Here is a 15209-nt window from a genome sequence, read left to right as displayed (position 1 = left end):
AAACTGTCTCATCATCGACTGTCTGCCAGAACCAGGCAGTGCAATATCATTCCTGCAAAACAGGGCAGATGGCTGCTCTGGACTTTTGAGACTATGTTGAGAAATACCCACTTTTATTGATTTTAGGCAGGCTTCGCGTTGCTCATTACGGGAATGGATATCTTATTTCGGAAGAGGATCTATGGTTTCATGAATCATAGTTTGATTCGCACACCCTTGAACAACGAATCATTGAAAGCCCAGTCCTTCAAACAAGTAGAAATGGTGCATTAGTTGTGGACTAGGACTTTTTACCGAATCTTGATGATAGCGTTGCGAATTTATCCATTTTCACCGGACTTTGAACCGTGTGTGTAAGTCTGCAAAAGTTAACGTGCGCTCAGACAGAATTGCTTATGTGGGTCACTTACTTTTCCAACAGCACGGGGCCATTGATTGCATCTACACGGCCATACTTTTTGTTCCGCATGGAGATGTCATAAAACTCATCCGCGTTATCCGCTTGCATTAGTTGAACCGTCTGTTGTAGCTCATCCAAGTTCTCCCGAAGAATGGGGTTGTTGAGACCGTCCACAAATTGATATAAATATTCAACATCTTTGGCAAGAGCTATAACCCCGTTTGGGTTGATGCGCTTCACTTCTAACGAGAGAGGGAGGGCCTAGTATTCAGTTAGCTGGTGCCACGGGAACACACCCCACCAACGCGACGACGTACAAGAATCATGGTCGATGCGTGACTGAGCGCATCGAAGTATATGAGTTCTTTGATTTCCTTGGGAAGTCCAAGAAGAGTTGAATTCATAATGTTAGAAAGGAAACGTGTAAGTGTTTGCATGTAGTTGCTCGGCTCTGTGGGTGTGGTGATAGCCATCCAGTCGTATTCTGCAGTCTCAATTAAATCGTCAATCTTCGAGTTGACGACTTCGAAGATGCGTTTCTCTGCCGCTTTTTTGTTGTCTCGAAATTTCCCTGTGGCTCTCAAAGCTATTGGATCGCTGGAGGAACTCTGTGACCTGGCTGCAGCGAGCAGGAGCTCGAGCTCATGGCATGCATGCTCAAAATGCTCCAGATTGATTAGAATTTGCACGATTTGTCCCAGATAGTGGGAATTCAGCCGCTCAACGAGAGTATCACAAACTTTGCAGCAAAGCAGTTCGTCTAGTGCCTGGTAAAGTTAAAAAAAGCCACTGGTCCACTCCAGCTTGCAAAGCGCTCTTACCTCTTTTAACGTCTCATCAATAATACCGGGATCTGAAAATTCGTCATTGGCGAAGAAGTAGAATTGATTCAGGAAGTTTCGAATGTCTATGCAGCATAACGGGTACATTTGCGAGAAGGGCAAGACGCAGGGAAACCTAACAGCATGCGTCAGTACGCCATGAAGATGTGATATACTGTGCAATATATGGGAGACATCATACGCTTGCTCTTGCGGCTCACTGGGAGTGTACCAGCTTACATTAAGTACTTTGTCGAATTCCTCGGGTGTCTGAATTGGCATAGGCATGTAATCATCCGTGGATACGATCTTTGTAAGATTAGAAAAATGTCCGAAACGTCCTGTCCCGTCACTTACCTCCTGAAAATCATCGCTGAACCGTCTTTCCAGCAACTCAGCATATTTTCTGAACAAGGTTAAAAGTAAGTTATCAAAGGCTCCCACTGTGAAGTCCCAGGTCTGTAGTTCAAAGATTTAGTTACATCTAGTCAGACCATTGTCAGCTAGCGTACATACATTCATTGTTTGCATAAACAAAGCAATAAGGTTTTTGATTTTAAGCAGACTCTCGGCATTGTCTACCTGGTGGAGGGCCGCTGATATTAGACCCACGGCAGTCTGGCACATTGAATCCCATAGCTCATCTACCTATTTTGGCTTGTTAGTACGAAGAAGCTGACCGTGGCACAGAGAACTCACATCAACTGAATACCTCATGTCGGGGACCTTCTTCATAGTAGCGCGCTCAACGATTGCGAAACCTGCCATTTCTTCCAAAAGATTATGAAGACTTGCTCCGTCATCGTCTATCAGAGTGATGGAGGCTGGTATAAGAAGCTCCTTCTGTCGACGACGGGTATTCGCGTATTCGAGCCTAAACTTCTCCATCTGACCTATAGACTGATGAATATGCAAACACTCAAATAGCGGAGTGAAATCGACTTGAAGCTCTTCATTTTGCAAAAGATCATATTCTTCGTGCTCGTCACAGACCAATTCAATGGCGGAATTCAGTTTGAAATGCTCCAAGTATGGCATCTTTATAGCGCGTTCCTTTTGTCTTGTCTTTCGCAAATCCGTGTGATACAAAGCTATTTCCCCAAGGTATTGGGACATTTCTCGGATCCTGTAAAGCCAAGTGTTCAGGTCAGACATCACCGCCTCCGCTATGGCCCTTTGGGTTGCTGGTACGGAGCGCTGAATCATGTCCGCGATCTGAAATTGAGTTACCCCTTTGAGATGAACATTTTGCAGCTCTTCGAGGGCACGAAGTGCCGCGTAATGATTCTTTTTCGCTAAAAGATCATGGACCTGATTTGCAAGGCGGAGAACCTCAAGACAATCTTGAATCGCACGCGACGTCTCATCGATATTCTGACGGTGCCGCCGCGATTCTACCAGGGCCTTCTTTTGTTCGGCCAACTTCTCTGTGCTTGCCTGAATGGATTGATTGAGGTCCAGTATCTCCGCCGTCAAACTAACGGTGCCCTCCCTGATGTGAAGCAGTTGGTTGATTGATGAGACAAATTCTTGGTGGTTTGTATTGCAGATGGTCTCGATTTCCGCCTCCTTATCATTAGCAAACTCGGAGAGAGAGCGCAGGAGCTCGGACGTTTTGTTGCCGACGCTATACTCTTTGATGGAAGGAATTAGTTGGTCGAGATAATCGGTGTCCGAAGGTGATATAATCAACTGCAGATCAATCAGGTTAGCTAAATTGACCTTGGAGCATATATTGTACGGCTGACCGACCTGATTCAACACATATGTAGACTCACTTCGCGACGGTACTATGGACGGCATGTTGCTGGTGAGCAGCGGGTAACCGCAAAAACATTAATGGAGTCTAGGTACTGCCTGACGAGTTTATTGGTTTATTACGTGCAAGCCTTCAGTAATGTGAACGAGAAGGGTGAGGTGAACAGCAGGAGCTGGAGAAGCTAACCTGCCTGCGCCAAGAAGCGATACGGTAGGTAAGTTAGGTAACCCGTGAAGCTCACCCCACATTGATAGTGATACGGTACTCTTATCTGTGCCACTGTGGGACCTATCTATCACTGCTAGAAGTTTAATATACCCTAAAATCTCTATCAGTGATCACCCAGCTCAAGCCCGGGTGTATCGTACTGGGACTTTCGACATTGCTTCTTACAATAACTGCATACTGAGTACTGTTGCGGTCATGTGTCATTTGAATTCCTGGAATATTATGCTACCTGTTACAACACCAACAGGAAGAGCAGCGTTGCTTTCTCCTAGGATAGTGTCAGTAGGCACTGGGCTCCAGCGAGTCGCGAACAAACAAATGTTTCCCGAGCAGGAAAATTATCTTGACACATACTGAAATCAAGGGAGCTTTTGTGGTCTAACTGTGCTTAGGTAGTCGTCGTTTCAAGATGAGATGATCTCACTGGAGTTGGAAACGTCGATATCAGCTTCAAGCAGGGCCACCGACAACAGTTATGTCGCTTCACGAACAGCCTGAGTTTGGGGTTTCCAGACGTATGTTCCGCTGAAGCTGTGATGAATATTTGTCGGGCTAGAAAGCGACTCGTGTACACCATACTGGACCGAACGCGGCCCTGGTAGGACTTTCTCTGATAGACTAACTAACTGGTAACAAAGCAAGCAGAGTGGCTCAAGTAATGGTACTTGGCCTCTTTGGCTGGATAATCAGAAAGACTATGCCTTGACTAGCCGATACAGCGTGCTCGAGCCAGCGCTGATTTCTCTCAAATTGCATTACATTCTGTTTTGAACGACATTCTTCTAGTCTCTCCGCTTGCTTTCTTGCTCAATTTACTATCACTGTGTGGAGTTCCGAAGCCAGAAACCCTGTGTTCAATCAATCCCAGCATGGTCTTCTTTTAATTCTTCATCCAGAAGCTCGATTACTCGCCTAGGCAAACTACTTTCAGGTTTTATTGTTTGGCCACCCCAACACAATCGCATACTGCCTTCGGGGAGGACTAGAATTCAAGCCTTTTGGAAAGTCGCTGGCCCTGACCCTCAACATGAGAGGAACTGACTCTTCTCGTGGGCTGAGCAGCCCCAGCTCTACCGACGGAGTTGCTTCAATCAATGGATCACCGGATACGAAACTCACTGCATTCTCCCCAGAAGACGTGCGCATCAAGGCACTTTCCGAATCGAGTGCATGTGGTCCGTTGGATGACTGGACGGGCTTCAAGCAGTTCTTCTCAAAGTAGGTAAACGGGAACTGAGTTCGATTGTGTTGTTGACTGCTTGTAGCGCTTCTTCAGACCCATTTCTTGTCTCCGCAAATATTTCCACTCGGCCACAGCTCTCTCCAACTGCAGAGAGCTTTACTCCCATTGGGCTGGGGGATTTGGCAAGTCTGAACCGTGCTCACTATGTGAACAAGAATCCATCTCCGAGCAGCATCGGTCTTCTGGCAGCCAGCTCCAATGTTAATTCCAGTGGATCAGCAGCTCCTTCTACGAGCCGCTTGGAGCGAGTCCTGCCAGCATACGGTGCAATTGGGAGTGATAGGGTCCAAAAGGATCGCACTTCTCCCGAGCCTGACCATGCAGACAATGAACAGGAGCACACGCGTGCTTTACTTATTGAGAATGTTCCGACTAATCTAACTTATATGTCTCTTGCTGGGTTTTTCAATGTGAGTTCTTTTACTATCTTTTTCCTTCAGCAGATTGAATGACAATGCACAGCGCCGTGAATTCACCTCTCTCAAAGGACCCATACTTTCCGAGCTGAGCTCTAAAGGCAGAGTATATGCTTCCTTTACCGATTGTCGCGAAGCTCAAAAAGCAGCTGAAAAAGTTCGCCTTCTTCGACCAGAATGGAGAGTAGTTCCCCTTACTTCCAAAGAGTACGTGCAACATCTGGACCCAGCCTTGCTTCCTCAGACTTCAGATTATGAAGGACAGTTGCTTGCTACGGTCTATTACGACAGCCGAAATCCGGGCTTAAATCAACATACAGTGGCTCGGTCTTTGGAAACACTGGCCATGACTTTTGGCGATATCCAGAGCTTCACTCCTTTGCTCTCCGGTCAAGAGAATATTGCCGAGTTTCACATTGAGTATTTCAATATCCGCGACGCTGAAAATGTCATGACAACTCTCAATGGCACTTCTGTGGATGTGAGTGACTGCCATTCAGTCTGCCGCTGACATACTGATAGTTTTGTTGAAGGATTGCGTTGTCGAGGTCTCATTATTTAAGCCAGACGTAGAGAGTGAGGCCTACCCTTCTCCCCAGAGCCCCTGCTCTGTAAAGAAAAGCATACCCTGTATGGATACCTCTTATCAAAAAGACGCGCCGTGGGTCTCACCTCGGCACACCCGTGCTCCTTACATGGAACTCAGCCCTACCGGCCGTTCCACAATCCCTCCCGGTGAACATGCTGGATTAATGGACTGGATGACGAGGGCGGGAGAAAGAATTCTACCCTCTCCACGCCGCGAGATCGCCCGCTATCCCGATTTACGCTTAACGAACCAAAATGCCGTTGATGTGGAGCGTATTCGTCTTGGTTTGGATGTCCGTACCACTGTATGTGCCTTGAACTCCTATCAAGTTAGGCATGCTCAACAGTGGATGACAGATAATGCTCCGAAATATTCCCAACAAGATTGATCAGGTAGGAGTCATTGGATAACCCAAGGGTCGCTCGGAGAGCTGTCTGACGTGGCAAGACCTTGCTCAAAGCCATCGTTGACGAGACAAGTCATGGAAAATATGACTTCATGTACCTGCGTATTGGTGAGTATATTGGCCATTCGAGCTCTTTTCAACATTGCTGACTGGTTTAATATAGATTTTGCCAATAATTGCAAGTATGTTGTGGTATCATGGCGTATGCGTCTAGTTTTATTGACTCTAATCCTAGCGTCGGTTATGCTTTCATCAACTTCGAGGATGTGAGGTTTGATAATTTCCAACCTCGGTACAAAGCTAACAATCTACGAGCCGATCGATATCATTGATGTCAGTCTCGTGAACTTCTAATTTTGCAGAGTATAATCTTACAATGCTTAAGTTTGTGAAAGCGCGAGCAGGGCGCACTTGGTATGTCCCAGAAGTTAGGGGATAATTATGCAGCGACATTAATATCATGCACAGGAACTGCTTTAACAGCGATAAGGTTGCAGAAGTGTCCTACGCAAGTCCGTGATCTTTTATCCCTGCTTATGCTTCCTTGTTCTGAACTTGAGCAGCCATCCAGGGTAAGGACTGTTTGGTACAAAAGTTCCGCAATAGCTCAGTGATGCTCGAACATCCATCTTTTCGTCCGAAGGTATGATGTACTTCTTATATGGAGACGTGTTGACTTATCAATGACGGCAGATTTTTCACACTGGCACTGGATCACTTGCCGGAAAGGAGGATCGTTTCCCTGGACCCGATAATCCTTCAAAGATGCGCCGCAGCATCGAGAACGCGGAGCACGTCGGTCAGTGACTGCCGGCGGTCTATCATTATTGCTTATCGAACTGACCACACCAGGCTTATTTGCACCACGGGTTGGGCAGCAGTATCGAGATGAGCAGCGCCGCCGCCGCTCTCAATTTGATCGAGGAACGACTGCGGCCGAACGAGAGATAGTTTACGTCCGGACACTTGCCCCTAGACGCCCCTTCAGCGCTGTGGGAAGCGGCTTGAAAAGCGCCCCTTGCACATACCCCGGGATGAAATCGTGGTATAACTCGCCTGTCTCCGAAAATGGTCCTAGAACGTCCTGATATCCATGTTCACGACAAAGGACCACATTCGCAGATTCAAGCGGCGCCGAAATGTCAGTGTACAAGAATGTATTCCGTGCTACCATATCCATTCCATCTGCTGCATCTGTTCGAGTTCTTCAACCCCTTTTTCATACTGGTTTTCTTGTTTCGAGTGCATGGTGGGCTTGGAGAGGGGCTACCAACTGTTTTGATTCATGAGAGAAAGCCATTCTACGCCCAGGTTGGCTTGGTTGTGGTGTTTCGGTCTGAGTCTAAATGTTGGGTTCATCTCCGTTGGGAACAAATGTGAGGTTTACAGTACATAATGGTGGACGATAACTATGCTTTGAACGGCATGGATAAAAATGGGGAAACAGTCAGCGGCGTTGTTTAGCAGCTAGGTCTTCGGAATAGTCTGAATCAAAAAGTGCTAATTTGTGTTAATAATGTTGAGCATCTAACAATGTTATTGTAATATCACAAAGACATGAAGATACGGCGAGGGATTAGGTAAGAGACGAGGAACTAGGTAACAATGGACGATTCGATATATTCCAACATTACCGGAGTAGTCTTATTCATGGAGTAGCCTTGAATTATAAATTTTAGCCAACCCGGAGTTCGTTCGCGAACGTTCCCTGTCTAGGAGTAGGTAATACTCTATTATTAAAGGATCTAGAGTCGACGTTGGAGAAAGGGAAGGGAATGTGGGGAAATGCAAGCTTATTTCTTATTATTTTTTAGTGCATCTCACGATCGGGGTCTGCTCTGATTCAAGCCGAGCCGAATGTGCTTGATCGCGTTCCAGTGTCTTTTATTCAAACAGAACATCGGCTCCTGGCCAGGCTTCTACTTCCTGCGTTTCCCCGAGCCAATCAGCAAGAAACACCGATGGATAAAGATGAGCTCTTTAGTATCTATTCCATGCTGCATTTGATATTCCACCGCAATAGAAACCAGCATGGAAATGCAAAATGGTGGAAATGGCTCTCTATCTTAAAGCGAGCGGTTTGGAATCTCTCCCTGTCTTTGAGCTCAGAGGACCACCAAAACTCTCGTTCCTCCAGCGACTCTTACAAACGGTATGTGGCAGATCGGATTCTGCCAAGATGTTACCTGTGAGTTCACTTGCCCCATCATACCTGTCTTTCTTAGACGCTTGCTGATGCTTCATTTCAGGGCCTTTTCGGTAGTTGTAGCAGATGTTCAGTTCTCTACACTCGGCACTGTGCTCCTTGCCACTCTGGCACAGCTTTCGAAGCTAGCTGGAGCTCATAAGGAACTCAAATTGCCATTCCAGATTGAACAGAGCCATGAATCGCTACCCACGTCCTACACAAAACTTTCGACGATGATAGAGGACATTGGGGAAGCCTTGCCACGGACCCTGGGAGATCTAGCAGCTGTTCAAGGCTCTGAAATTCAGCAGTCTCTCCAACGACCGAATCAGGGAGATATAGCGTCAACCAAGACTAGAAAACTCCGTGACTCTAGGATTTTGGACACGCCGAAACCAAAGAAGAAGAAGAAGAAGAAGCAGAAGAAGAATGCGATAGATGACCTTTTTGACGGGCTTTGTGACACCTAAACTGAAAATGTGTCCAGTAACATCTCTTGGAAGGTTACTACTTGAGTGCAACAAAATCCAGGGAAAATGCCTTCCTAATATATGCGATAATTTTGTACATACTAATATATTTGACCAAGGCATGCTCTGCGTTATTGCCACAGGGTGGCGGGAAGTCACAGATAAGCCTCACCTAGCACGTTCATCGCAAAGTGATGAATAGTTGCCCAGGACATTGTGTATAGGTACTTGGGTGAAAATACTGTCCAAATAAAAAGATGGGTCCTCAAAGCCGCACACGCGGCCATAACACAAATCAGGATAACAGCCACTTCGAAAGTCAGAAGCGCAATGTGAGTCAGGGTTTCATCCCGGGTTCGCTCTGCTCTCAAAAGTTTGGCAGCTGACACCCACCATATTGGGCCAGCCCAATTGCTCACATATGTCAGAAAACCAACTAGAATGACGTTGTAATTGCCAATCCCATTATATGCATTGGAGAGATCAATAGATGATATAGCATTTGAGCCGCCAAACGCGAAGAAGGTAGTGTACTGCATAAGCAAGGACGTCACAGCGATCTCAACAGACGTTAGGTTCATCGTTGCCAGAACCTTGAGTTGCAACCCGAGAATGAGGAAGAGCGGGATATTGGTTACCCTTGACTGGGTAAGGAGAAAAAGAGTCAAGGCCTCGAAATTTACTGTGCTTAGGGAAGCTAATATGATCAGCATGTATGTGCACCCCGAATGCAGCGCTTACCTCGTCTATGAGCGAAGTGGCCGCTTTTTGCGACGGAGCGGGATGTTAGAAGGAGCAAGGCAATGCCACCCATTGCAACCCGCGCATAAAAGACCAGCGGCATTCCATCCAATAAGACTGCGACGCCTCGGATCGGAGTTTCATTAAGAAGTTCGGGAGACTCTGACGCCACGAAAACCAACTTAAACATGAAGCACATGGTCGTCACCGCGACACAGAGCAAACGCCAAATGAAAGATGGGGTAAGGTTGTTTATCCAGTTTAGACAAACCACACCATATGTCAATCCCACCAAGAACCAAAGGCTGCTCTGATGGCTTGGGAAGTACATCCGAGCAAGATCGGGTTCAGCAGCAAATTTTTGACCAGTCTGGTTCCAACGTCTCACGATCCGGTGAGAGATTGCCAAAATAACAACGCCCACCGTGTGGAAGAGATATGCTGCAGAATAGGTCGATTGGTTGTCAAGCCGAGGGAGGGCTTTCCGTCGAGACTCAAACAACCTGACATGCAGGTAAAAGATCCATCCCGTAAATATCCAATACCAAAATTGTTGTTCTTCTTCGACATAACTACTTGCAAACATCATTGTACCGTAGAGCAGCATGCATGCCACCAGAAACAAACCCGAATGTTGATGATCTGAGAGCGCTTTGAACGCGGCAGGGAAGGAGAACAAGACCGCAAGTCCCGTGATGCAAATACCTAGTAAGAGGTGCATGACATCATAATTGCTAGCAGCGCCGCTCATCACTTTCTGCGAGACCTCAAGAAAATGTAATAGGGCCGCTTCAATATCGGCCTGGCCATGACCACTATGTGCTGCAGCTGCATCATGCTGACGAAGTAATACTTGTGCTCGGAACCAAGCACAGTGGACTTCATCCAGACCACTATGCAAGCCCGCATCGCAATTAGAGGGCACTGTACCATCATCAAAGCTGTCAGCTGAATATGTCTCTTTAAGAATTCTCAGGAACTGTTTAGCGTTCTGGTTGAGCAACTGTATTCTCTGGGAGCCTATACCACAAGGGGCGGTGTCAGTGGCTAACAAATAAATAATGTATTTCTCTTACCAAGATGCCACATATCTAGGAGCTCAGGGATGAACACGCCGAGGCTATTCAATGGGATGGGTAGCCCAAGGAGACCCGCTAGAGTCGGAGTAATATCGGTTTGATCCACAACACGATAGTACTCAAGCTCATGTATTGCATTGACGGGACTGTCTCTAAAGGCTCCCAAGCTCTGGAACTTCGGTGAAATGAAAAGGAGGGCAGGCGAGGTCTCCCCTGCGGATGAACCGCCGTGGTTCCCAGCGTCATTCATCCCATGATCACCGCAAAGGACGAAGAGAGCTGACTGCAGATGGGGCTCCTGTTCCATTGCTCCGTACACTTGCGCAACAATCGAGTCCATCTCATTCTGTTTTGGTTTCATGAATGCACTGGACAAGAATTAGAATGTAGTAAGTAAAGAGACTAGTAATGAGAGATCACCTATGTGGCCCAGCTTTGTGTCCAATATGATCTAAGCCCAAGTAATGCATTACCAGGCAGGACCAATCATGTTGAGCAAGTTCATTAGGAATATGACGAGTCACATTGATGTCTACTTCCGTGAAGTCCTGAGGAGGGAAGATATCAGTTTTTCTCGGAAGCACAGACTGGGTGGATAGAGTATTGCGACTAACCGATACAAAAAAACTTGTCGTCCCATCTGCCCTGCTGAACATCCCCGGAAACAGCTTTAGCCAGGTATCGTCACCATACATCACTAGTCGGCCCTCTTTCGCTTTGATCTGGGCCAGCCACGTGTCTTGATATGCGAGAGTTGATGATGTGTCTGACTCTGCTATATTGAGAATAACATCCAGAAATGACGGCACGGATCCTGTGGTTATAGCCTTCAATCGTGGCATGGTGACTGTTGGGGAGCCTGCATAAGCAGTAAAGGGGACCGCAGCACCAGATCGGATGAGACTAGCGAGCAGGTCAAAGGGTATTCAAGAGGAAGCTGAATGAAAGATGTACGAACCTCTGGGTAAATGAGAACCCGGAAGTGTTCGAAAATACGAAATCGCTTTGTCCCTTAGTTAGGGTACTTAATAGTATGGGGTATACAAGTACTTACCTCCGCAATGCATCCACCACCATGAAAATTACCTTGTCAAAAATTTTCGGTGGCACATTTTCGGAGTCTCCAAACGTGGCCAGACCAGGAATGAGAGGTTTATAAGGAAAAAAGCCAAAGGAGAACACTAAGATACCCACAGGTATGAGAACATTGGCAGCGAATACCAGCAAGTTGGCTGGCACGAATATTGACTTGGCCATTGGCGGACGTCGGTCAAGCAATTACGTGCAGACAAGCGCAGAAAGGCCGTCACCCACCCTTAACATTCAGACAAATTTCATAGAATAGTGGGATTACTGCGTGTATATATAGTGTTTGGACTAAAGTTATATCCATAATCCTAGAGGCTTTTAGAAGAGGTTAGGTGATTTCACCGCCTGCCCTACTGATGAGCAGCTTCATGCTTATCGATAAGCCTCTTCTCTTGCTTTCGTAGAACTGACCGTTTGTGTGTGAGCATTGAGAAGCATTCAAGTGTCAAAACAAAAGAAGAATTACACAGAGTTTTCAAAACATGACACTGCGCATTGAACCCAGTTCAAGTTTATAAGGCAACCACTGGAAGCATGCTTACTTCTCGAGAAGACACCGGCAGCCTCGTCTTTTGTCGGGCGGGACGTACTTATGTGACGGTCCTAATGCTGGAACTATGGTGGCAGGTTTGGAGCTCAACTGGCTGTTAGAATCACAGTTACTCTTCTGATTGTCACAATTCCGCAAGATGTACGCTCTAGACGATAGCTGAACGTAGGCAGAAATCCCTTCCACATTATACCGAGCCACAATATGCGCGGCCGTTGAAATTCAATCGGGCGTCGGAGGACACTCTATCTTCGTCGAACGGCCATAGGAGGTAAGATCGCATTGGTTACTTCTTTCTGGGCGCTTTCTTAGTTTTCGATGAGTGGGGTTTGAAAACAATGGAAGAGCGATTCTTTCTTTGACGCTTTTGGATTCGTCCGGAACGTTGCGGGCGGGTACCCGCGTTGCCTTTTGAGGAGTCGATGTCCATTGCTATATATAAGAGTCAGCCTGGACCATGACAAGGAGTTGCGTCTGTTTACCTTCAATGGTTTCTGGGGTTGTCTTGGGGTCGCTCTGAGTATCTAAATGTTGTTAATCGGGGCTAACTTTCTCATTATGTACTGGCGCATACCCATTCCGGTGGCCACTGTGTCCTTCTTAAAGTTCTCTGCAGCGGTTGGCTTAGGCTGAGAGGCAAGCTCTTGAAGCTTTGCCGACAATCTTTCGGTCCGGGCATCGACAGCAGGCCCGAAAACTGTAGAGCGAAGTTTTGCCTTATTGCGCTTCTGCACACTTGCTCGGACGCTCTTTGCCATTATGATTGTGTAGTCTGTGAAATACTGTTTATTCAGCGATAGAAACAGTAAGTTTGGAGCAATGTCAAATGAATGAAAATCGCGGAGTTGCTTTGTGAGAAAAAAGTTTTTGTACCAGTACTAAGGAAGGCAAACACCAGGCCAGGCCTTATGTCATCATATCGGAGCCACCTCCGCAGTCATCACCGAGCAAAAGTTGATTTGCTAGGAACTCTGAAATAATTGCAACAGCATCCTTGTACTCAATAACGCACTTGCCATACTTGAAGCTCCGAAACTGAGATGTCTCTTAATGGATCGGGTCAGAAGAAATTTTCGTCGTTAAATCACACCTCCTGGGAGTTTCTAGAGTTGCACATCTTCAGCCATTAACACCTGCTCTGGAGAATTTGTCCCCAAGATGGCCTCTGGCCAGGCATCTGAGCTCCAAAGCGTGATCGCTCAGGTCAAAACTCTGACCAATGCGCAACTGAAAGAGATTCTAAGGGATGCGGGGATGACGGTATCTGGTTTGAAAGCTGCACTCCAGATGCGCATTATCAGCGGTTTGTACATCTTCCCCTTAACGATAAAGCAACAAAACAATATAAGAACGGGCTTACTGAACTTCAACCAGCACTCGAATCATATCCCCAAACCGGCCATCTCGATCGATATGATAGCCTCAGGAGATCCATATATGCTACTGCGCATCGATCATTGCCTTCCTCTCCATCTATACCGCCACCAGCGCCAGGCCACTATTATCAACAAGTCCCGACAAATCATTCAGTACAGTCGCATCATAGACCGTCTCCTATAGAAATGCCCGTGTCCTCACACGGGTCATCATCTGGTACGATTGCATGCAACATTGCTTCAATGATTGTTTCTCACAATCTTCCAGGGCCGCTCATTTTCAAGGATAGTCCTTTCTATCGAATAGAGCGTCAGCTCACACCTACTATTGAATGTAAAGGTGAGCTTTTTTGAGCTAACTGCTGCTATCTTGATGTACATTTGTACTAATCATTCCAAGCAGCCCGTGAACATACTAGAGATAGTGTGGAGCTCAAGATTCACCTTGATGAGAGCACCACATCTAGGTTACTGGCGGACCCCAAGTTACGTGTCATGATTTTCTGCGCCGCGGACTCTGGACTCAACCAGTATACCAAGTCCGATATCGCGTTTCCTCATCAAGTTGAACTCAAAGCGAACCTCGACGAGGTGAAAGCTAATTTGAGAGGCCTCAAGAATAAACCTGGTACTACGAGGCCAGCAGACATAACAAGCTATATCCGAAAGAAGGCCGCCTATCCAAACCACGTTGTTATGACATATGCGCTGACCCAGAAAGTAAGCAACCCTACACTTTTACTACTTGCCACCCACTTACACTTATTAAGAGGTTCTTTGTTGTTGCCAACCTTGTTGAATGTACGGCAATCGAAGAACTTGTGGATAAGTTGAAACGACGGAAGACCATCACGAAGGAGCAGGTGCTCCAAGAGAGTATGCTACATTCTCGTACATAGTGCAAGATACTAAAATATAACAGTGAAAAGCAAGGCCGAGGATGCAGATATCGTCGCTACTTCGACCGTGATGTCGCTGAAATGTCCACTCTCTACTCAGCGAATCGAAGTGCCATGTCGCTCTGTGTTATGTACACATAACCAGTGCTTTGACGCATCGTCCTTCCTCCAATTGCAAGAGCAAGCACCAACTTGGTCATGTCCAGTTTGCGCAAAGTCAACGAGCTACGAGTCGTTGAACGTTGATCAGTAAGTCACCAATATTGTTGGGCTGAAGCCTTCTGACCGCTTAGATACGTTGACGACATCCTCCACTCAACGCCACATGACGTTGATCAAGTCATCATAGAACCGGATGGGCAATGGTCAAATCCTAAGGATGAAGTGGCCACAACTGGACCTGGCAGCGTCACACCTGCGAGTGACGACGACGACTTGATAGAAATCAGGGAACCAGGAGTCACCCCAGTAAAGCAAGAGCATCTTCCTGCGATAGATTTGTTACAGCAGACTCCGGCTACGTTGCGGGAACAGTCCTCAACATGGTCGACTAACAAACGGCCGGCTCCTGTGATCGATCTTACAGGTAGTGACGATGATGATGACTCCCCAATACGGCCTCCAAAGAGACAGGCCGTTCATACGCATCGGCCCTTAGCTCGACAGGATTCTCGAAACTCATATACAGGCGGCTATTCTCTTCCGCCATTTGTTCCAGACTGATGGCTAAGACGGTGGTGTGCATGAACAATCAAGCGGCGCATATTTTCGGTGTTATGGCGTGATTCATCTTCGGAGCTAAGGAGCGCAATTACATCAATAGCCATTTGGCGTTGGACAGTGGGCAGAATCAATTACTTTAGCGACTACGTAATGTCATCTGGCTGGTGAGCATTGAGCACTTCTTTATGGCATTCATGATGCAGAGAAGGGAAAAAAAAAGTAGCAAGACTTA

The 15209-nt window shown here is 46.8% G+C and overlaps 6 protein-coding genes across 6 annotated transcripts; 3 read left to right on the top strand and 3 right to left on the bottom strand.

Moving 5' to 3' along the window:
* Nucleotides 1-280: 280 nt before the first annotated feature.
* Nucleotides 281-3024, bottom strand: BDW74DRAFT_183916 (Rab GTPase-binding exocyst subunit SEC15; the record flags this gene model as incomplete). Its single annotated transcript, XM_073730649.1, has 9 exons — nt 281-359; nt 411-661; nt 718-1167; nt 1222-1357; nt 1424-1530; nt 1579-1680; nt 1738-1869; nt 1921-2913; nt 2974-3024. The coding sequence occupies 9 exons, from the start codon at nt 3022-3024 to the stop codon at nt 281-283; spliced, it is 2301 nt and encodes a 766-aa protein (XP_073578004.1).
* Nucleotides 3025-4235: 1211 nt separating this feature from the next.
* Nucleotides 4236-6950, top strand: BDW74DRAFT_171645 (putative meiosis protein MEI2; the record flags this gene model as incomplete). Its single annotated transcript, XM_073727347.1, has 10 exons — nt 4236-4426; nt 4474-4861; nt 4914-5348; nt 5401-5760; nt 5813-5848; nt 5904-5970; nt 6295-6374; nt 6434-6505; nt 6556-6661; nt 6715-6950. The coding sequence occupies 10 exons, from the start codon at nt 4236-4238 to the stop codon at nt 6948-6950; spliced, it is 1971 nt and encodes a 656-aa protein (XP_073578003.1).
* Nucleotides 6951-7714: 764 nt separating this feature from the next.
* On the top strand, nt 7715-8873 carry BDW74DRAFT_118027 (uncharacterized protein). The gene is made up of 2 exons (XM_073721948.1): nt 7715-8050; nt 8112-8873. The coding sequence occupies exons 1-2, from the start codon at nt 7824-7826 to the stop codon at nt 8518-8520; spliced, it is 636 nt and encodes a 211-aa protein (XP_073578002.1). The 5' UTR covers nt 7715-7823; the 3' UTR covers nt 8521-8873.
* On the bottom strand, nt 8450-11695 carry las21 (mannose-ethanolamine phosphotransferase LAS21). Its single transcript, XM_073726155.1, has 7 exons — nt 11395-11695; nt 11299-11343; nt 10955-11243; nt 10761-10888; nt 10338-10708; nt 9262-10281; nt 8450-9217 (listed from the first exon to the last, which is right to left on the bottom strand). Exons 1-7 carry the CDS (start codon nt 11595-11597, stop codon nt 8676-8678), a joined length of 2598 nt encoding a protein of 865 aa, XP_073578001.1. The 5' UTR covers nt 11598-11695; the 3' UTR covers nt 8450-8675.
* Nucleotides 11673-12812, bottom strand: BDW74DRAFT_163800 (DUF2423 domain-containing protein). The gene is made up of 3 exons (XM_073726154.1): nt 12554-12812; nt 12462-12503; nt 11673-12411 (listed from the first exon to the last, which is right to left on the bottom strand). The coding sequence occupies exons 1-3, from the start codon at nt 12735-12737 to the stop codon at nt 12266-12268; spliced, it is 372 nt and encodes a 123-aa protein (XP_073578000.1). The 5' UTR covers nt 12738-12812; the 3' UTR covers nt 11673-12265.
* Nucleotides 12813-12965: 153 nt separating this feature from the next.
* Nucleotides 12966-15163, top strand: BDW74DRAFT_163799 (uncharacterized protein). Its single transcript, XM_073726152.1, has 7 exons — nt 12966-13282; nt 13354-13572; nt 13624-13695; nt 13759-14075; nt 14126-14231; nt 14278-14503; nt 14548-15163. Exons 1-7 carry the CDS (start codon nt 13138-13140, stop codon nt 14975-14977), a joined length of 1515 nt encoding a protein of 504 aa, XP_073577999.1. The 5' UTR covers nt 12966-13137; the 3' UTR covers nt 14978-15163.
* The last annotated feature ends 46 nt before the right edge of the window (nt 15164-15209 follow it).

This window comes from Aspergillus multicolor (genome assembly GCF_047715735.1).
Source record: "Aspergillus multicolor strain CBS 133.54 unplaced genomic scaffold BDW74scaffold_52, whole genome shotgun sequence".
NCBI lineage: Eukaryota > Fungi > Ascomycota > Eurotiomycetes > Eurotiales > Aspergillaceae > Aspergillus > Aspergillus multicolor.
This window is presented reverse-complemented; position numbering and strand designations above follow the sequence as displayed.